Source organism: Symphalangus syndactylus, chromosome 20, assembly GCF_028878055.3.
Source record: "Symphalangus syndactylus isolate Jambi chromosome 20, NHGRI_mSymSyn1-v2.1_pri, whole genome shotgun sequence".
NCBI lineage: Eukaryota > Metazoa > Chordata > Mammalia > Primates > Hylobatidae > Symphalangus > Symphalangus syndactylus.
In genome coordinates, this window is record NC_072442.2 from 48,077,166 (window position 1) to 48,099,635 (window position 22,470).

The 22,470-nt window shown below is 45.9% G+C and overlaps 1 protein-coding gene across 24 annotated transcripts in view; it reads left to right on the forward strand.

The window, feature by feature from the left end:
- The window catches only part of TLK2 (tousled like kinase 2), a 156,320-nt gene that overhangs the window by 45,267 nt on the left and 88,583 nt on the right, over window positions 1-22,470 (forward strand). For 13 of the 24 annotated variants that reach the window (XM_063629311.1, XM_063629307.1, XM_063629313.1 and 10 more), the window contains exons 3-6: window positions 17,899-17,970; window positions 19,334-19,403; window positions 20,258-20,301; window positions 21,340-21,435. In XM_063629311.1, the coding sequence (XP_063485381.1) occupies window positions 17,899-17,970; window positions 19,334-19,403; window positions 20,258-20,301; window positions 21,340-21,435 (282 nt within the window). Of the gene's footprint in view, window positions 1-1,388; window positions 1,535-17,898; window positions 17,971-19,333; window positions 19,404-20,257; window positions 20,302-21,339; window positions 21,436-22,470 lie in introns of all 24 variants that reach the window. The other 11 variants (XM_063629314.1, XM_063629319.1, XM_063629318.1 and 8 more) reach the window with 3 other exon arrangements.

The following is a 22,470-nucleotide window of genomic DNA, read 5'->3' on the forward strand; positions in this document are numbered from 1 at the left end:
TACATACAGACCTAGTTTGGATCATTGTTCTTTAAATAATCATCCTGTAAACACATTTATTTACAGTGTTTTGTCACTTATTGAAAGTGGGGTTTTTTTTTTGGCGGGGCGCGGTGAGTCACATCTGTAATCCCAGCACTTAGGGAGGCTGAGGCAGGTGAATCGCTTGAACCCGGGAGGCGGAGGTTGTGGTGAGCCGAGATCGTGCCGTTGTACTCCAGCCTGGGTAAAAAGGGCGAAACTCTGTCTCAAAAAAAAAAAAAAAAAAAAAAAAGATAAACTTTTTTTCACTTGACCTAGAACTCTTCTGTTTATACACATCAAGTAAGAATTTAACAGATTTCACATTTGTTTCACTTCTAGGAATGTTGTAAGGTCTCTGGGAGTCAAACTATTTTGATTGCTATTTTGACTCTGGTATGGTGTGAAAAGGTGGTACTACTCATGACTAAAATAAAAAGCATAGAGACCCTTAGTTTTTTTAAATGGCGTTATCTTCTTTACTGGAGTATGGGGTAGTTTGACTTTGTTGGCAGCTATGCTTCTTCATACCTAGGCAGGCTTAACTTTTGTCTTCTGTTCTCAGTCCTTTTTAAGCAGCCAATTTGGTCTAAGGAGGAAATGAAAACTTTAGAAACTCAGTAAATGTTGACGTTTAAACTTTTACAGGAGTGAAAGATTAACCTTTGGCCTCTATTCTACAAGTTTTTCTTAGTTTATATGAGCCTCCTTCGTGGTGCTAAAGGGCTGGTAGTCAACATTTGCATCTTAACCTCAGTGTTCATGGATTTATAATTTATCCACAGAATTTTCTCTAGGCTTGTAACTAAAGTATTTTTTAAGATCCTCCTAGAAAAAAAAGTACATTTTAAGTATATTAGAAACATGTTTTACTTTATTTTTGCAAACTGTACTCTTTTAAAAACAAGAAACTTGACTCTTGTTCATCTTCTAAACTGTCCATTTGATTTTTTTACTTAGAAAATTATTATCAGCAGGAGACAGGGGAGGTAGTTTAAATGTTGTCATAGACAATAGAGCTTTTGTGGAGAGATCTTATCAAAATTAGTTTTGATTTAACAAATCAGACTAGTTAAATTTGTTTAAATTTGTGAAATTAACAAATTTAAACTAGTAAATTAAAAAAAATTTCCTGTTTTTTTTTTTTTTGAGTCTGTGGGTGGCTCTTTTAAAGGATAATTTTCCCTCCCAAGTGATACGGATATTAGTAAGCATTCTCCCAGATAGCTATTATATAGCAAATGACAAGTAACAGACTATTTTACTAAGAAAATAAGATAAAATGCCACATAGTTAAACTTAAATACTGTGGACAAAGAAGCATTTTGTACAAGAGTATGAATTTACCATTCAATTTATGGTTTTAGGAAAACTAGAAAAGAGGAGGAAAAAACAATAAATATGCAAGAAGAAATAAATACATTGCAAAACAGAAGAATGGGAAATAATCAAGAGTTGGAAAATTAGGAAACAAAAGGCAAAATGAAGGAGAGTACATCGGATATAACAAAAGGTACCAAGGACTTACAAAAAGAAAATACTGGAAGTGAATGTTGTTAGTTATATGAAAGTCTCAATGAATAAATAATTTCAAAGATACTAGGAATTAATACTGATGAAATAAGACATAAAAATCAGAATAGGGGCCGGGCGCGGCGGCTCACGCCTGTAATCACAGCACTTTGGGAGGCCGAGGGCAGGCAGATCACCTGAAGTCAGGAGTTTGAGACCAGCCTGGGCAACATGGTAAAACCCTGTCTTTACTAAAAATACAAAAATTAGCCAGGCGTGGTGGTGTGCGCTTATAATCCCAGCTACTCGGGAGGCTAAGGCACAAGAATCGCTTGAACCCGGGAGGTGGAGGTTGTAGTGAGCCGAGATCGCACCACTGCACTCCTGCCTGGGCAATAGAGTGAGACTCCATCTCAACAACAACAACAACAAAACCAGAATAGACTCCTGTAACCAAGAAAAAAATTGAGGCGATTATAAAACTACTTCCTCCTCTCTAGGTGTTGGTGATTTCTCCTAACCTTTTATTTTATTTATTTATTTGTTTTTCGAGACAGGGTCTTGCTCTATCACCCAGAGTGCAATGGTACAAACATAGCTCACTGCAGCCTCGACCTCCTGGGCTCAGGCAGTTCCCCTACCTCAGCCTCCCAAGTAGCTGGGACCACAGGCATGGGCCACCACACCTGGGTAATTTTCTAATTTTTTGTAGAGATGGGATCTTGCTATGCTGCCCAAGCTGATCTGGAACCCTTGGGGTCAAGTAATCTTCCCTCCTCAGCCTCCCAAATTGTTGAAATTATAGGTGTGAGCCACCACTCCTGGTCTCTCCTAACCTTTTAAGAAGCAGATACTTCTCATGTTGAATAATAAGACAGAAGTAAACAACTCCGACAGCAAAATTACAAACATGAAAAAGTAAAAGTATAACCTAATCTCATTTATGAATGTATAGATGTTTAAAATAAAATAAAAATACTAGTAAATGGCCACAGCAGATTATTCCTTTGTTTTGTTTCAAGTAGTTAATGTCAGACAAGTTCAGTGTTTAAAAACTCAGTAATATATCTAGAGTCAGTTGAATGTGTCCCTTCCAAAATTCAGGTGTCGCCAGTGTATTAAGAGGTGATTAGGTAAAGAGAGCTCCTCCCCTCATGAATGGGACTAGGTATCCTTTTAAAGACTTGATGGCGTAACCTAGTCTGTTTTTACACCTTGCCATGTGAGGACAGTGTCTGGGACCTCTTGCCCTTCTGCCTTCTACTTTGTGAGGATGTAGGATTCCTTCCCTCTGGAGGACACAGTGTTGAAGGCACCATCTTGGAAGCAGAGCCTGGACCCTCACCAGACACCTAACCTGCTGGTGCCTTGGTATTGTACTTCCCAGCCTCCAGAACTGTCAGAAATTAAATTTCTGTTTTTCATAAATTACCCAGTCTGCTGGGTACAGTGGCTCATGCCTGTAATCCCAGCACTTTGGGAGGTGGAAGCCAGTGTACTACTTGAGCCGTTCGAGACCAGCCTGGGCAAAGTGGTGAAACTCCATCTCTACAAAAACACAAAAATTAGCCAGACGTGGTGGCACGTGCCTGTAATCCCAGCTACTTGGGAGGCTGAGGCAGAAGGATTGCTTGAGCCCAGAGGTCAAGACTGCAGTGAGCCAGGATTGGAACACTGCACTCCAGCCTGGGTGACAGAGCGAGACCCTGTCTCAAAAAAATTACCTAGTCTCAGGCATTCTGTCATAACAGCACCTACAGACTAAGTATGGCTTAATGGTGAGGAGTACTTTTTTTGAACCAGATAGCCTTGGTTCAGATCTTGGCTTTGCTACCTAATGACTGTGTGACCTTGAATGAGTTTATTGATCTTCTCTTATGCTTTCCTCGTCTATAAGTGAGTAATAAGAGCAGCTACCTCACAAGGTAGGGCAACCATAACAGATACCACAGACTGTGTGGCTTAAACAACAGAAATTTATTTTGTTATAGTTCTGAAGGCTAGAAGTGCAATAGCAAGGTGTCAGCAGGTTTGGTTTCTTCTGAGGCCTTTCTCCTTGGCTTGCAGATGTCTGCCTCCTTCCTGTGGCCTCATATTGTAGTCCCTCTGTGTGCATACATGTCTGTGCGTGCTCACTTGCTCTCTCTCACTCTTTGTCCTGATCTCCTCTCATAAGAATACCAGTTTTATTGGATTTACGCTTCTATCTCCAAATACACTAAAGTACTGGAGATCAGGGCTTCAACATAGGAATTTTGGGAGGACATAGTTCAGCTCATAACAGGTTGTTACGAGGGTTAAATGCCCTGATGTACCTGGCCCTAGCAAATGCTACCTAAGTGTTGATTATCATTATTACTACTTTACAATAACAAGTAATACATAAAACCCCAAAAACTTTAGAAAAATCTTTTTTATTTCAGAGTAATTAGAGATTGGCAGGAAGTTGCACAAAATGTATAGGAAGGTTCTGTTCATGCACGGTGCATCTCTCCTCATGTATAATTCTAGTACATTATTAAAACCAAAAAATTCGGCATAATTTCCTTGAAGTTCCAAGATTTTGCATATATAAATAGGCCATTCCTTTTTATTGCTGTGCAGTGTTCCATGGTATGGATATAGTTGCCTCCATGACGACATTTGGTTTGTTTCCAGTTTTTGGCTATTATGAACAAAGCTACTCTGAACATTCTTATAGAGGTTTTTACACCAAGATGTTTTTCTTTCTCTGGAGTAAATGTTCAAGAGCACAATTGCTGGGTCAAATGATAAGTTTTAAGTGCATTTTTAGTTTTAAAAGAAACCGTCAAAAAAGGCTTTACCTTTTTACATTCTCACCAGCAATACATGTAAGTGATTCAGTTTCTCTACATCCTTGACAGCGTTTAGCGTTGTTGCTATTTTTTATTTTAACCATTCTTATAGGTGTGTAATGAAATCTTATTGTGGTTTAAACTTTTATTTCCCTAAAGGCTAATGTGTTGAACATCTTTTCTTGTGCTCATTAGCCATCTTTACATCACCCCTCCTTTTTTTTTTTTTTTTTTTTTTTGAGATGGAATTTCGCTCTTATTGCCCAGGCTGGAGTACAAATGGCATGGTCTCGGCTTACTGCAACTTCTGCCTCCTAGGTTCAAGCAATTCTCCTGCCTCAGCCTCCCGAGTAGCTGGGATTACAGGCATGCACCACCACGCCCGGCTAATTTTGTATTTTTTAGTAGAGACAGGGTTTCTCCATGTTGGTCAGGCTGGTCTCGACCTCCTGACCTCAGGTAATCCGCCCACCTCAGCCTCCCAAAGTGCTGGTGAGCCACCGCCCCTGGCCTACATCCTTTTTAGTAAAATGTCTGTTTATATTTTTTGCCAATTTTCTAATTGGAATTCTTTAGATAGTCTAATCTCAGGTTCTTTGGTAGATGTGTGACTTGAAAATATTTTCTTCCAGTCAGTAATTTGTTTCCTCATCCTGTTTACAGGGTCTTACTCTGTACTTTTGATGAGCTTCCATTTATCATTGTTTCCTTTTGTGGATTAGAGCTTTTGGTGTCAAGTCTGGGAACTGTTGGCTTAGTTCTAAGTTGTAGAGATTTTTCTCCCCTTTTTTCCTAACAGTTTTATGTTTTACATTTAAGTTCTTGATCTAGTTTGTTTTTTTCTTTTTAAAAAATTTATTTATTATTATTATTTGAGATGAAGTTTCGCCCTCGTTGCCCGGGCTGCAGTGCAATGGTGCGATCTCAGCTCACTGCAACCTCTGCCTCCTAGGTTCAAGTGATTCTCCTGCCTCAGCCTCCCAAGTAGCTGGGATTATAGGCACCCGCCACCATGCCCAGCTAACTTTTTGTATTTTTAGTAGAGACGGGGTTTCACAATGTTGGCCAGGCTGGTCTTGAACACCAGACCTCACCTGCATCAGCTTCCCAAAGTGCTGGGATTACAGGCGTGAGCCACCGCACCCGGCCGAGTTAATATTTTATAAAGTGTAAGCAAGGTGTAAGCAACAGTGTACAAAACAAAGGTGTTTTGTTTGTTTGTTTTGCCTATGCATCTAGTTGTTCCAGTAGCATTTATTTAAAAGTCTCTTTATGTAATTTATTAAATTGCCTTTTTTTTTTTTTAAAGAGACAGGGTTTTACTCTGTTGCCCAGGCTGGAGTGCAGTGGTGTGATCATAATTCACTGTAACCTTGCAGTCGCGCTCCTGAGCTCCCGCCTCAGCCTTCTAAGTAGCTAGGAGCTAGGACTACAGACAGTGCCACCATGGCTGGCTAACTTTTTCATTTTTTTGTACAGATGGGATCTCACTTTGTTGCCCAGACTGGTCTCAAACTCCTGGGCTCAAGTGATCCTCAAGCGATCCTCCCACCTCATGCTCTCAAAGTGTTGGGATCACAGGGGTGAACCCTATTGAATTGCTTTTATACTTTTGTAAAAAATCAGTTGGATATATTTATGTGAGTCTGTTTTTTTTTTTGTTTTGTTTTGTTTTTGGGACGGAGTCTCACTCTGTCACCCAGGCTAGAGTACAGTGGTGCGATCTTGGCTCACTGCAACCTCCGCCTCCCGGGTTCAAGCAGTTCTCTGCCTCAGCCTCCTGAGTAGCTGGGATTACAGGCGCCCGCCACCATGTCCAGCTAATTTTTTGTATTTTTAGTAGAGACAGAGTTTCACCATCTTGGCCAGGCTGGTCTTGAACTCCTGACTTTGTGATCCACCCGCCTCAGTCACCCAAAGTGTTGGGATTACAGGCATGAGCCCACTGCGCCCGGCCAAGGGTCTGTTTTTATAAGCTGTGACGATTAAATATGCTAATATAGAATGTCTTGCCTGTAAAGTGCTACATTATGTGAGCTTTTGAGGATTGTGTTTAAAAAAAGTGCTACGTGTTATTTATTATTATTACTTTACAACACAGCAAATAAAATAAAAAAAATTTTTTTTTTGAGACGGAGTCTCACTCTGTTGCCCAGGCTGGTGTGCAGTGGTGCGATCTCAGCTCATTGCAACCTCCACCTCCTGGGTTCAAGCAATCCTTCTGCCTCAGCCTCCCAAGTAGCTGGGACTACAGGTGTGTGCTACCACGCCTGGCTAATTTTTGTATTTTTAGTAGATATGGGGGTTTCACCATGTTGGCCAGCCAGGCTAGTCTCGAACTCCTGACCTCAAATGATCCACCACCTCAGCCGCCCAAAGTTCTGGGCTTACAGGTGTGAGTCACCATGCCCAGTCAATAATAATTTTAAAAAAAACATTTGGATAAACTCAGTAGTCATTCCTACTTTGTAATTTTAAAAACAATACAGTTTCAAAAACTTTTTAATTGTGGTAAAATACACATAACATAAAATTTACCATCTTAACCTTTTTTTTTTTTGAGATGGAGTTTCGCTTTTGTTGCCCAGGCTGGAGTGCAGTGGTGCGATCTTGGCTCAATGCAACTTCTGCCTCCCGGGTTCAAACCATTCTCCTGCCTCAGCCTCCTGAGTAGCTGGGATTACAAGCGCCCGCCACCACACCCGGCTAATTTTTGTGTTTTTAGTAGAGATGGGGTTTCGCCATGTTGGCCAGGCTTCTCTCAAACTCCTGGCCTCACGTAATCCACCTGCCTTGGCCTCCCAAAGTGCTGGGATTACAGGCGTGAGCCACCGCGCCCAGCCCTGAGCCACCGCGCCTGGCCCGCCATCTTAACTATTTTTAAATGTACAGTTCAGTAGTAAATACATTCATATTGTTTGCATCCAATCTCCAGAACTTTTTTTACCTAGGAAAATGAAAACTGAAATGCCCATTAAACAACTCCTCATATCCACCTTCCTCCCCAACCCCTGGCAGCTACCATTCTACTTTCTGACTCTTAATGATTTGACTATTACAGGTGCCTCATCTAAGTGGAATCACAAAGTATTTGTCTTCTTGTGACTGGCTTATTCACTTAGCATAATGCTCTCAGGGTTTATCCATGTTGTAGAATGTAGAATTTCATGTATACACCACATTTTGTTTATCCATTCATTTGTTGATGGATATTTGAGTTGCTTCCACCTTTTGGCTATTGTGAATAATACTGCTGTGAACATGGTTGCACAGCTATCTCTTTGAGGCCCTGCTTTCAACTCTTTTGGGTATATTCCCAGAAATGGAATTGTTGTATCATATGATAGTTCTGTTTTTGAGGAACTGCCATAGTTTTCCATAGTGGTTACACCATTTTACATTCCCATCAACAGTGTACAAGTATTCAGTTACTCCAGATCTTCACCAATACTTGTTATTTTGTGGGGTTGGTTGGTTTTTTGTTTTCTTGGTAGTGGTCACCTCAATGGACGTGAGGCGGTGTCTTTTTGTGAGTTTCAGTTTCCTAAAATTGGTGATTTTGAGCATCTTTTCATGTGGTCGTTGGCCATTTTTATATCTTTGGAGAAATATCTGTTCAAGTCCTTTGCCCATTTTTTCATTGGGTTGTTTATTTTGTTGTTGAGTTGTAGCAGTTATTCAGATATTTGGGTTATTAATGCCTTACCATATATATAAATTGCAAGTATTTTCTCGCATTCCATGGGTTTCCTTTTTATTCTGTTGATTGTGTCGTTTAATGCACAGAGATTTTAAATTTTGATGTCTATTTTATGTATTTTTACTGTTTTTAATCTCTGCTTTTGGTGTCACATTTGAGAAATCATTGCTAAATTCAACGCTGTAACACTTTCTCCCTGTTTTCTTCTTCTTCTTCTTTTTTTTTTTTTCTTTTTTTTGAGATGGAGTCTCTGTAGCCCAGGCTGGAGTACAGTGGTGCGATTTCAGCTCACTGCAAACTCCTCCTCCCGGGTTCAAGTGATTCTCCTGCCTCAGCCTTCCGAGTAGCTGGAATTACAGGTGCCCGCCACCACGCCCAGCTAATTTTTGTAGTTTTAGTAGAGATGGGGTTTCATCATGTTGGCCAGGCTGGTCTCAAACTCCTGAACTCAGGTGATCCGCTCACCTCAGCCTCCCCAAAGTGCTGGGATTACAGGCGTGAGTCACCGTGCCCGGCTCTCCCTGTTTTCTTCTAAGAGTTGATTATAGTTTTAGTTCTTATGTTTAGGTCTTTGATGTGTTTTGAGTTAATTTTTGCAAGCGGTAATGGTCCAACTTTCATTTCATTTGCATGTACATATCCAGTTTCTCCAGCACTATTTTTTGAGACAGTCTCTCTCTGTCGTCCAGGCTGGAGTGCACTGGCAGTAATCTCAGCTCACTGCAACCTCCACCTTGCAGGTTCAAGTGATTCTCGTGCCTCAGCCACCCGAGTAGCTGGGATTACAGGCGTGTGTCACCATGCCCAGCTAATTTTTGTATTTTTAGTAGAGGTGGGGTTCGCCATGTTGGCCAGACTGGTCTCGAACTCCTGACCTCAAGTGATCCGCCCGCCTCACCCTCCCAAAGTGCTGGGATTACAGGCGTGAGCCACCGCGCCAGCCTCCAGCACCAGGTTTTGACAAAATTGACTTTCACCATTGAATAGCCTTGGCACTTTATCAAAAATCATTTGACCATGTATCTGAGGATTTCCTTCTGGCTGTCCATTCTTTTCCATTGATATATGTCTGTCTTTAATGCCAATACCATGATGTTTTGATTACTATAGCTTTGTAATTTTTTAAAATTAATTATTATTATTATTTTTTTGAGATAGAGTCTCACTTTGTTGCCCAGGCTGGAATGCAGTGGTGCAATCTCGGCTCACTGCAACCTTCACCTCCCAGGTTCAAGCGATTGTCCTGCCTCAGTCTCCCGACTAGCTGGGACTATTGGCATGCACCACCCTGCCCGACTATGTTTGGTAATTTTAGTATAGATGGGGTTTCACCATGTTGGCCAGGCTGGTCTTGAACTCCTGACCTCAGGTGATCCGCCTGTCTCAACCTCCCAAAGTGCTGGGATTACAGGCGTGAGCCATTGTGCCCGGCATGTAGTAAGTTTTGAAATCAGGAAGTGTGGGACCTCCAACTTAGTTCTTTTTCAAGATTGTTTTGTCCGTTTGGGGTCTTAGCCCATTTGTGCTTAGTGTTTCATTATTGGGTTGCTAAACTTGTGGGAGTTATTTATATTCTACTGCTCAAGGTCATCACCGAGGTCTGATTTTTCACAGAAAAAATTTGCAACCTTGGGCATAAACGGGTTAATATAGTTTTTTTTTTTTTAATTATTAATTTTTTTGCATACAAAAACAATAAACATTTTCTAAAAATACATACAAACAAAAAGATGCGTATCAAACATATTAGGAAGGTTGCACATGGGAAGTCGGGGAATAGAAATGGGGGTGGGAGTTAAAATAAATGAGAGAGGGACTTTATATGGATCAGTGATAATAACTCAATCCTCTATTTGACAAAGAAGAGGGAGAAGGAAGAGGAAGAAAAAGAAAGTGGGATAAAGGATCAGAAAGGGAGGAAAATAGAAAAAATTAGAGTATGACTCCAGGGTAGACCTGTTTTGTTGTCATTGAGTTGGTTGGTTGGTTTGTCTGTTGTATTCTTCATGTTTCGCCAAGTTGGCCAGACTGGTCTCGAACTCCTAGCCCGAAGTGATCAACCCGCCTCGCCCCCCAGAGTGCCGGGACCACAGGCGTGAGCCACCACGTCCAGCCCCCACATTGCTTCTGGCCTCCGTGGTAGACCTCCCAGACGGAGCGGCCAGGCAGAGGAGCTCCTCACTTCTACCCAGATACGGGGCGGCCGGGCAGAGGAGCTCCTCACTTCCCAGACGGGGCGGCCAGGCAGAGACGCTCCTAACTTCTTCCCAGACGATAGGTGGCCGGGCAGAGGCGCTCCTCACTTCCCAGACGATAGGTGGTCGGGCAGAGGCGCTCCTCACTTCCCAGACGATGGGTGGCCGGGCAGAGGCGCTCCTCACTTCCCAGACGATGGGTGGCCAGGCAGAGGTGCTCCTCACCTCCCAGACGATGGGTGGCCGGGCAGAGGCGCTCCTCGCCTCCCAGACGATGGGTGGCCGGGCAGAGGCGCTCCTCACCTCCCAGACGGGGCGGCCGGGCAGAGGCGCTCCTCACTTCTTCCCGGACGGGGCGGCCGGGCAGAGGCGCTCCTCACTTCTTCCCGACGGGGCGGCCGGGCAGAGGCGCTCCTCACTTCTTCCCGGACGGGGCGGCCGGGCAGAGGCGCTCCTCACTTCTTCCCGGACGGGGCGGCCGGGCAGAGGCGCTCCTCACTTCTTCCCGGACGGGGCGGCCGGGCAGAGGCGCTCCTCACTTCTTCCCGGACAGGGCGCCCGGGCAGAGGCGCTCCTCACTTCCCAGACGATGGGTGGCCAGGCAGAGGCACTCCTCACTTCCTAGATGGGGCGGCCGGGCAGAGGCGCTCCTCACTTCCCAGACGGGGCGGCCGGGCAGAGGCGCTCCTCACTTCCCAGACGGTGGGTGGCCGGGCAGAGGCGCTCCTCACTTCCCAGACGGTGGGTGGCCGGGCAGAGGCGCTCCTCACTTCCCAGACGATGGGTGGCCGGGCAGAGGCGCTCCTCACTTCTTCCCGGATGGGGCGGCCGGGCAGAGGCGCTCCTCACTTCTTCCCGGATGGGGCGGCCGGGCAGAGGCGCTCCTCACTTCCCAGACGGGGCGGCCGGGCAGAGGCGCTCCTCACTTCTTCCCGGACGGGGCGGCCGGGCAGAGGCGCTCCTCACTTCTTCCCGGACGGGGCGGCCGGGCAGAGGCGCTCCTCACTTCTTCCCGGATGGGGCGGCCGGGCAGAGGCGCTCCTCACTTCTTCCCGGACGGGGCGGCCGGGCAGAGGCGCTCCTCACTTCCCAGACAATGGGTGGCCGGGCAGAGGCACTCCTCACTTCCCAGATGGGGCGGCCGGGCAGAGGCGCTCCTCACTTCCCAGACGGGGCGGCCGGGCAGAGGCGCTCCTCACTTCCCAGACGGTGGGTGGCCGGGCAGAGGCGCTCCTCATTTCTTCCCGGACGGGGCGGCCGGGCAGAGGCGCTCCTCACTTCCCAGACGGGGCGGCCGGGCAGAGGCGCTCCTCACTTCTTCCCGGACGGGGCGGCCGGGCAGAGGCGCTCCTCACTTCTTCCCGGACGGGGCGGCCGGGCAGAGGCGCTCCTCACTTCTTCCCGGATGGGGCGGCCGGGCAGAGGCGCTCCTCACTTCTTCCCGGACGGGGCGGCCGGGCAGAGGCGCTCCTCACTTCCCAGACAATGGGTGGCCGGGCAGAGGCACTCCTCACTTCCCAGATGGGGCGGCCGGGCAGAGGCGCTCCTCACTTCCCAGACGGGGCGGCCGGGCAGAGGCGCTCCTCACTTCCCAGACGGTGGGTGGCCGGGCAGAGGCGCTCCTCATTTCTTCCCGGACGGGGCGGCCGGGCAGAGGCGCTCCTCACTTCCCAGACGGGGCGGCCGGGCAGAGGCGCTCCTCACTTCTTCCCGGACGGGGCGCCCGGGCAGAGGCGCTCCTCACTTCTTCCCGGACGGGGCGCCCGGGCAGAGGCGCTCCTCATTTCTTCCCGGACGGGGCGGCCGGGTAGAGGCGCTCCTCACTTCCCAGACGGGGCGGCCGGGCAGAGGCGCTCCTCACTTCTTCCCGGACGGGGCGGCCGGGCAGAGGCGCTCCTCACTTCTTCCCGGACGGGGCGGCCGGGCAGAGGCGCTCCTCACTTCTTCCCGGACGGGGCGGCCGGGCAGAGGCGCTCCTCACTTCTTCCCGGACGGGGCGGCCGGGCAGAGGCGCTCCTCACTTCTTCCCGGACGGGGCGGCCGGGCAGAGGCGCTCCTCACTTCTTCCCGGACGGGGCGGCCGGGCAGAGGCGCTCCTCACTTCTTCCCGGACGGGGCGGCCGGGCAGAGGCGCTCCTCACTTCTTCCCGGACGGGGCGGCCGGGCAGAGGCGCTCCTCACTTCCCAGACGGTGGGTGGCCCGGCAGAGGCGCTCCTCACTTCCCAGACGGTGGGTGGCCGGGCAGAGGCGCTCCTCACTTCCCAGACGGTGGGTGGCCCGGCAGAGGCGCTCCTCACTTCCCAGACGGTGGGTGGCCGGGCAGAGGCGCTCCTCACTTCCCAGACGGTGGGTGGCCGGGCAGAGGCGCTCCTCACTTCCCAGACGGTGGGTGGCCGGGCAGAGGCGCTCCTCACTTCCCAGACGGTGGGTGGCCGGGCAGAGGCGCTCCTCACTTCCCAGACGGGGCGGCCGGGCAGAGGCGCTCCTCACTTCCCAGACGGTGGGTGGCCGGGCAGAGGCGCTCCTCACTTTCCAGACGGTGGGTGGCCCGGCAGAGGCGCTCCTCACTTCCCAGACGGTGGGTGGCCGGGCAGAGGCGCTCCTCACTTCCCAGACGGTGGGTGGCCGGGCAGAGGCGCTCCTCACTTCCCAGACGGTGGGTGGCCGGGCAGAGGCGCTCCTCACTTCCCAGACGGTGGGTGGCCGGGCAGAGGCACTCCTCACTTCCCAGACGGGGCGGCCGGGCAGAGACGCTCCTCACTTCCCAGACGGGGCGTCCAGGCAGAGGTGCTCCTCACTTCCCGGACAGGGCGGCCGAGTAGAGGCGCTCCCCACCTTCCAGATGGGGCGGCGGCCGGGCAGGGGCTGCAATCCCAGCACCCTGGTAGGCCAAGGCAGGCGGCTGGGGGGTAGAGGCTGCCGCGAGGCCAGACCACGCCACCGCACTCCAGCCCGGGCAACACCGAGCACTGGGTGAGCGAGAGTCCGTCTGTAGTCCCAGTACCTCGGGAGGCTGAGGCGGGCAGAGCACTCGGCGTCAGGAGCTGGCGACCAGCGTGGCCAAGATGGCGAACGCGTGCCTGCATCCAAAGGAGAAGAGGCAGGCAGTGGTCGCGTGTGCCGGCAGTCCCAGGCAGTCCGCGGCGCGGGGGTAGACTGGGCCAGAGAGGGAAAGAAAGAAAGAAAGAAAGAGAGAGAGAGAGAGAGAAAGGAGGGAGGGAGGGAGGGAAAGAGAAGGAAGGAAGGAAGGAAGGAAGGAAGGAAGGAAGGAAGGAAGGAAGGAAGGAAGGAAGGAAATAGTTTTTAATGGTAAAACTTTAGAGGTGTTACCATGAAAATGAAGAATGGAAAAATGTTTTCTATGATTATTATTTCATGTTTTATTCAGTGCAGTAAAATGTAAACAAATAAGAGGTATAAATTATAGAAAGGAAGATAAAACCTTGTTATTTACGAATGCTATGATTTTATACCTAGACAACTAAGTGGAAAGGAACAAATTGGGCCCGGCGCAGTGGCATCTGGCTATAATCCCAGCACTTTGGGAGGCTGAGGTGGGCGGATCACTTGAAGGCAGGAGTTCCAGACCAGCTTGGCCAACATGGTGAAACCCCTTCTCTACTAAAAATACAAAAAAATTAGCCAAGTGTGGTGGTGTGTGCTTGTAATCCCAGCTATGTGGGAGGCTGAGGTGGGAGAATTGCTTGAATCTGGAGGCAGGGGTTGCAGTGAGCTGATATCACACCTTTGCACTTCAGCCTGGGCTACAAAGCGAGACTCCGTCTCCAAAAAAAAAAAAAAAAAAGAAAGAAAGGAAAAGACTGAAAATGATTAAGAAGAACAATTCAGTAAAGTGACTGGCTAAATAAAAACTGTGAAAATTAATAATTTCTGTATATCAGCAGTAACATAAAAATTGGAAAAATTGCTTTTAAAATTAAGTAATAAACATGTTTTTATTTTACTCATAACTGTTTTGTTTTGAGACAAGGTCTTGGCTCTGTCACCCAGGCCGGAGTGCAATGTGCAGTGGCGCAATCTTGGCTCACTGCAACCTCTGCTTCTCGGGCTCAAGCGATCTGCCCACCTCAGCCTCCAAGTAGCTGGGACCACAGGTGCACACCACCATGCCTCACTAATTTTTTGTATTTTTGGTAGAGATGGGGTTTCACCATGTTGACCAGGCTGGTCTCTAACTCCTGAGCTCAAGGGATCCACCCACGTTGGCCTCCCATAGTGCTGGGATTGTAGGAGTGAGCCACTGCTCCTAGCCTGTTTTGAGTTAATTTTTATGTTGATGTGAAGGAAGGGTACAACTTCATTGTTTTGCCTGTGGCTATCTACTCCTGGCACCATTTGCTGAAAAGACTATTCTTTCCCTCGTTGAATTGTGTTGGCACCCTTGTCAAAAATCATTTGACCACAATTATGGATTTATTCCTGGACTCTCAATTCTATTCCATTGATCTAACCTTATGCTAGTACTGTACTGTCTTGATTACTGTGGCTTTGTTTTTAGGTGATGAAGTATGAGCCTTCCTACTTTTTCAGGATTGGTTCCTAGCAATTCCATATGCATGTTAGAATTTGCCTACCAATTTCTACAAAGAAGTCAGCTGGGGCTGGGTGAGGTGGCTCACGTCTTTAATCCCAGCACTTTGGGAGGTGGAGGCAGGTGGATCACCTGAGGTCAGGAGTTCGAGACCAGCCTGGCCAACATGGCGAAACAATAATAAATTATTATTGTTTATAATATAAAATTATTTCTTCCTCTTGATGCTACTGTGTATGGAATTATTTTCTTCATTTTCAGATTGTTCATTGCAAGTATAAAAAAATGGATTTTTGTCTATCAATCTTCTATTCTACAACCTTGCTGAACTAGTCATTAGTTATAAAAGGAAGGCTCCTTGTGGCTGTTTTATGCCCTGGGTCTCTCCTACAAACTAGCCTACGGTCTAGGCTGTATCTTCATCACATCCAGGAACCTCTTTCCACTTGCCTAGTACCACAACCCCTATTGTTTTTGGGAACACCCTTAGACTGAAACTTGTCACACTCTTGCAAGTGAAGTTAGGTCCTTTGAGATACTCTGTGTTCCTGCTTCTTCCCTTAGGCAAAGTATCTGAGCCAGGGTTCTAGTGGTAGACTAGGTGGGGACAATAGCAAACTTTTCTGTGAATGCTACCCCATCTCTAGGGGGGTATGGGGCAGGTCAGCAGCCTGGGGTCCTCTTGGCTTGTCTCTCCTGTTGTGGAACCACTGTCCCATGAGCTGGGAGAAAGGGTCATTGGATTCCCAGTATTCTCAGTGTGTCATGCCTATGAAAGAGCCCCTTTTCCACAAGTAGGGATTGAGCAGAAGAAGGGAGCCCCTGTCTCTGAGAGTACTTGCCTGAGACTTAGCCTCAGCAACAGAAGTCAGGGCAGGATGAGAAACGCTGAAGTCGCATTCTTCCCAGGAATAAAGAGAGCCCTCAGGGATGGGTGCGGTGGCTCACAACTGTAATCCTAGCACTTTGGGAGGCCGAAGTGGGCGGATCACGAGGTCAGGAGATCGAGACCATCCTGGCTAACACAGTGAAAATCCGTCTCTACTAAACAAAATACAAAAAATTAGCCGGGCGTTTTGGCAGGTGCTTGTAGTCCCAGCTACTTGGGAGGCTGAGGCAGGAGAATGGTGTGAACCCTTGTGGCGGAGCTTGCAGTGAGCAGAGATCACAAGACTGCACTCCAGCCTGGGCGACAGAGCGAGACTCTGTCTCAAAAAAAAAAAAAAAAAAAAAAAACTCTACTAAAAATACAAAAATTAGCTGGGTGTGGTGGCATGTGCCTGTAATCCCAGCTACTCGGGAGGTTGAGGCAGGAGAATCGCTTGAACCCAGGAGGCAGAGGTAGCAGTGAGCCAAGATCGCACCACTGCCCTCCAGCCTGGGCAACAGAGCGAGAGCAAAAGCAAGACCCCATCTCAAAAAAAAAAAAAAGAGCCCTCAGGCTTGGATTTTGGGGAAAGGGGACACCTGTGTTCTTGGCTGCAGCACCCAGAGCCTAGCTGACAGGGCCGGGGTGGGATCTTTGTTCAGATTGTACAGACTGTCACTTTTCTGACTGAATTTTCAGAGTTTATTGAATAAATGTTTCTTCTTTTTTTTTTTTTTCTTTTTGAGACAGAGTCTCACTGTCGCCCAGGCTGGAATGCGGTGGCATGATCTCGGCTCACTCCACCCTCTGCCTCCTGGGTTCAAGTGATTCTCATGGCTCACCCTCCCAAGTAGCTGGGATTACAGGCATGTGCCACCATGCCGAGCTAATTTTTTGTTTTTTGTTTTTTTGAGACAGACCCTTGCTCTTGTCACCCAGGCTGGAGTGCAGTGGTGCGATCTTGGCTCACTGCAACCTCTGCCTCCTGGGTTCAAGCAATTCTCCTGCCTCAGGCTCCTGAGTAGCTGGGATTACAAGTGCCCGCCACCAGGGCCTGGCCAATTTTTGTAGTTTTAGTAGAGATGGGGTTTCACCATGTTGGCCAGGCTGGTCTTGAACTGACCTCAGGTGGTCCATCTGCCTCGGCCTCCCAAAGTGCTGAGATTACAGGTGTGAGCCACTGTGCTGGCCAATTTTTATATTTTTAGTAACGACGTGGTTTCACCATGTTGGCCAGCCTGGTCTCGAACTCCTGACCTCAAGTGATCCACCCACTACGGCCTCCCAAAATTCTAGGATTATAGGTGTGAGCCACCATGCTCAGCCTGTTTCTTCATTTCCTGTTTGCCTTTAGGACTCAGAGGCTTTGAGTGCTTGTTGTTTGAGTGGAGATGAAACCCCATCTCCACTCCACTAAGGAGCAGGCAGTGGAGCTTCCTCATGCTGTTATTCTCAGTGTCAATCTCCTGTAAACTTTTTTTGAGCTAGCATTCATGCCTGCATAAGGCTTAGCTTAGAAAAACATTTCCTTCATTATGAACTTTGACTATGCTTCATAAGGAACTCTTAATAAACCCCTTAACATCTCAACTTTCAGGTACTGTTCTTTTGTGTTATAAGAGGCCAAGAGAGTTGATTTCTCATGCTTATTTTCCATAAACAATTCAATACATGTGGAAGTACTATAGGAGGGAAAATTTGCACATGAGTACAGAGTTTGTAAAAGAAATGAAAATAATGGTAGATAATTTTAACATGGAGGGTACAGCACCATAGTTGAGTTCTATTCAGGTTGGCTTGAAGTTGATGTGGTTAACTTTTGCCATCTCTGACCTGAGTTAGACATCAGAATCATCAGGCTTTGGCCTGGCATGGTGGCTCACGCCTGTAATCCCAGCACTTTGGGAGGTTGAGACAGGCGGATCACCTGAGGTCAGGAGATTGAGACCAGCCTGGCCAACATGGTGAAACCCCATCTCTACTAAAAATACAAAAATCAGCCGGGCGTGGTGGTGGGCACCTGTAATCCCATCTACTCGGGAGGCTGAGGTGGGAGAATCACTTGAACCCAGGAGGCAGAGGTTGCAGTGAGCCGAGATCACGCCATTGCATTCCAGTCGGGGTGACAAGAGTGAAACTCTGCCTAAAAAAAAAAAAAAAAAATCATCAGGCTTCTTCTTCAGTTTTGCTATCCTCAAATTAAAATTTATTTATGATTTTTCTTTTCTTTCAGGGACCACTTAATAGTGAGTCTTCCAACCAGAGCTTGTGCAGCGTCGGATCCTTGAGTGATAAAGAAGTTGAGGTAAGAAACTATGTTCATGGCAGGACTTTTCATACTTGTACTTTTGGGCCAGGTTTGGTGACTCAAGGCTGTAATCTCAGCACTTTGGGAGGCTGAGGCGGGCAGATTGCTTGAGGCTGGGAGTTGGAGACCAGCCTGGGCAACATAGTGAGAACTTGTTTCTACAAAAAAACTTAGAAGGGCGTGGTGGTGCACACCTGTGGCCCCAGCTACTTGGAGGTGGGAGGATCGTTTGCACCCGCGAGAATGAGGCTGCAGTGAGCTGTGATGGCACCATTGCACTCCATCCTGGGCGACAGAGTGAAACCCCCATCTCACAGAAAAAATAGCACTGCTTAATTAACTCCCTGGGTGCTGTTAGACTCTGTGTAAATTGCCCCCCTTTGAGTTGTGTGCTCTTTGCATACCTACAGTTATGATGTGGCCCTCACGGGTTTTTATTATAATCATGTGTGGATCTTACATATTTTAAAATTTTTGCATAGTTGCCATCAGTAAAGGATAGAAATTTGCAATATTGTTCCTGTTTAAATGGAAGATAAAATTGATTGACTGATTTTATTTTTACAACTTTTTTCGACACATGGCCTTGCTCTGTCATGCAGGCCGGAGTGCAGTGGTGCAATCATAGCTCATTGTAACCTGACACTCCTGAACTCAAGCAGTCCTCCTGTCTCAGCCTCCTGAGTAGCTAGGTGCCTCCGTGCCTGGCTAATTTTTAAAAATATTTTTAGAGGCGGGGCCTCATTATGTTGCCCAGGCTGGTCTGGAACTCAAGCCATCCTCCCACCTCTGCCTCCAAAGTGCTGGGATTACAGACATGAGCCACAGTACAGTGCCTGGCGAGGATTTTTTGTTCATTTGCTTAACTATTCACAGCCCTCATACATGAGATTTTTTTTTTTATTTGGCATATAACCTAGCTGCCTGTAGATGGGTCTAAGTGTAAGTCTGTAGCCACCTACTTTGTACTTTGCAGATCTCTCCTTTTTAGAAAAAAGATTGGATTTAAAGTAGAAGTACTGTAACAGCAGTTTTCTGAGAACTTAACTTATGGTGGACATTTGTCCTACATTTGTGCTCTATTAAATATCTTATGAAAGTTTTGTAGCACCTCTGATTTACAGATGAATAAACTCAAGCTCTGGTATTTTAAGCAGTTTGCCAAACACTGTGTGGATGGTTTGGTTCTAGACCCTAATACTCTTTGTTATACTCAATTTTAACAGGAGGACAGTGATTCAGGACTTGTCTGGGCCAGTTATATCTGTTTATATATTCAATATTTTGTGTATACTCGCTGTCTTTCCTAACGTGAAAAATTTACCAAAATGCTAATTGTGACTTATATGGTATTTAACAGACTCCCGAGAAAAAGCAGAATGACCAGCGAAATCGGAAAAGAAAAGCTGAACCATATGAAACTAGCCAAGGTAGTAATAATTTCGTATCAACAAAAGTACTCAATTCTAATGTACTTAGATAGAATTTTCCAATTCACGCTAAATAATTAGTTTATACACAAGGATTCCTGAAAGGAGGTTTGTGTATCTTAAGGGAGTATCAGACTGTTTATTACAGACTTGCCATTTGATATACACCTGACAAAACAGTGTTAGTTCTTCGGGGACTCTTTGTTTTCCCTGTTGTAAGCTAACAATCTTCTTAACCACAGGTTTTTCTTTACACCAAGCATATATTGTACAAAAAACAGGTTATGTCAGTTTTAACTCTGTCTTGTGTTAGATCAGTGATTTGTTAATGATAGCCAGCTGAAAGTGCTTCATTTACATTACTGTCCTTTCTGCCTACTGCTCTTCCATGGCAGTTATTTAGTTGAATATTGGAACCCACTGGGATAAATCTGTAAACATGATGGTTATAATGCCAAATATCTTTATATAATCAAAGAAAGAAAAAATGGCTTGGCTTTTTTTTCTCCCATTCTAAGGAATAGAAAGCCCAGTCTTGTTGCATCCTTCTTATCTTTTAAAATCTACAGATAATTCATTTTGTCTTTGGGAGCAAAATTCTCCCAAAGTGACAAGAAAAATTACTGAATCTTAAAGCTGTGAAAAATTCTTCCTTTCACTGCTTGTTCAGTCCTTTATTTTATGGAGGAAATAGTCTGTTCTTAGGCTAAGGTATTTTGGCTCATTTGTTACAAGTAAAGCTGACACTTGGGTTTATAGCAATGTATGTAGTTACTGAATGTATAGTACATTTTAGTGAATGATGGTTTATATGTGTATTGGAAAAACTGTATTTACTTTGGTTTCATTTTCAGGGAAAGGCACTCCTAGGGGACATAAAATTAGTGATTACTTTGAGGTAAGTTACATTTTTTGAAAAAACAAAAAAACAAAACAAAACAAAAAAACTCTATAGTGATTGTGTTCATTTGAGGCATTAGAAAGTAATATTTTGGTCAGGCGAGGTGGCTTATGCTTGTAATCCCAGCACTTTGGGAGGCCGAGATGGGAGGATCGCTTGAACCCAGGAGTTCGAGACCAACCTGGGCAACATGGGGAAACCCTTTCTCTACAAAAAACAGAAAAAATTAGCCAGGTGTGGTGGCACCCACTTACAGTCCTGGCTACTTGGGAGGCTGAGGTGGGAGGATCACTTGAGCCTGAGAAGTCGAGGCTGTAGTGAGCCATGATCTGCTGCACTCCAGCTTGGGTGACAGTGAGACCCTGTCTCCAAAAAAAAAAAAAAAGAAAGAAAGAAAGTAATGTTTTGCCTTTACTGTACTCTTCTTCCCTTTCTCCCCATCTTCATCAGTTAATACTGCCCCATCTCTCAATAAGAGAAAACTGCTGCTGCCTTCCTAAATTTAAATTTATTATGTGTCTTGTCTGTGATGATATAAGAATTCACAAATGAGGTGATTTTTCTCTTGGCCAGACGAGGTTTTGTGTCTTACAAAGATTGAGGTGGAATGACTTGGACTCTTCTTTTGTCCTCCTCCCTTTAGTCCAGTGGAACATGTAGTGAGTTCCCTGACCCATCGTTAGTGGTTACTAAAGACACTAACATCCACTGCACCACTGCATTTCTGCTTCGTGTATTTTGAGACAAGAAGGGAAAACATTCTTCTCTCATGTCCTTTCAGAATCATGTTATACCTTCAGCTTTCTAGCCATGTTTTCTTTATATCTTGGTATATTTCTGCTGGAGCTCCTTCTTAGAAATCTCATTAAAAATTAGCAGAATTTGACTTGTGTGGCATTTTCTCTCTAGAGTAAGATGTATTAACTTAAAGGGGCCATATAATTAAGATCTGTTTGTGTATTAATCTTTTACTCTCCTTATCTGAAGCATAGTACTGTTTTGAATTATTCATATCCGTTTTTCCCTGTTGGCCAGTTTGCTGGGGGAAGCGGGCCAGGAACCAGCCCTGGCAGAAGTGTTCCACCAGTTGCACGATCCTCACCGCAACATTCCTTATCCAATCCCTTACCGGTAAGCATTCACCTGGAGAAATTTGACACCTGTTGTAGGAGACAAGATGCCCAGAAACACTCAAGCAAAGTTTCTCTTTCATTAATTACCCACAGGGAATGAAGCATTAGGGAGAAAAGTTTATAGTTTTACCTATGAGTCCCTTACTTTGATTCAAATCTGTTATCAGTAAATTAGCTTTTTACAGAAGAGCCAATCCTATTATCTCTATATAATAAATTACCTCTAATCCTACAGTTCAGTAGTCTATCGAAGAATTGATTCCAGTCCAAACATTAGGTTTTCTCCCTTGCCAAATTTGTATGTTCCTGTAGGGTTTATTTTTATTTTAAAATTTTACCAGCTTCTGGCATAATTGAGTTATCTCCAGAGCTTACTCAGTAATGTACTAGAAAAACTAATGCTATACAGATTTGTGATAGGTATGTTTCCAGCCTGTAAGAGAGATCTGAAGGTCTTAAAAACATCATACCTAAGTTAATGGTTCTCAGTTGGTGGGAGTTTTGCCCCTCAGGGACATTTGTCAATAACTGGAGTCATTATTGGTTGTCACTGCTCGGAGGTATGGGGATGACACTATAGGCATCTACTGGGCAGAAGTCAGGGATGCTGGTAAACATTCTGTAATGTTAGAACAGCCTCCCTGCAAAAAAGAATTACCTGGTCCAAAATATCAGTGGTGCTGAGGTTGAGAATTCCTGAGTAAGCTAACGTAGGATTATGTTTATTTGCTCCAGTGTCTTTGCATTATTTGTTGATACTGTGTAAGACCTCTTACTCAAGAGTGTGCTCTATCCCCTAATGCCTTAGGTATTGCCTCTGGGATCTTGGGAGACAGGGTCTCTGGGACAGAAGTTTTTATTTTAGATCACTGATTTTTAGGAAAGTTGTTTTTCTTTGCCTTGGTAGAGTTGTGTAATAGTACTCATTTCCTAAGCGATTTAGGCTTCTGTATTGTTAAAGTATTTTAAAATGTACTTTCTCCCCCTCTACTATCTCATAAAAACCTTCATTAGGATTATTGTAATTATTAAA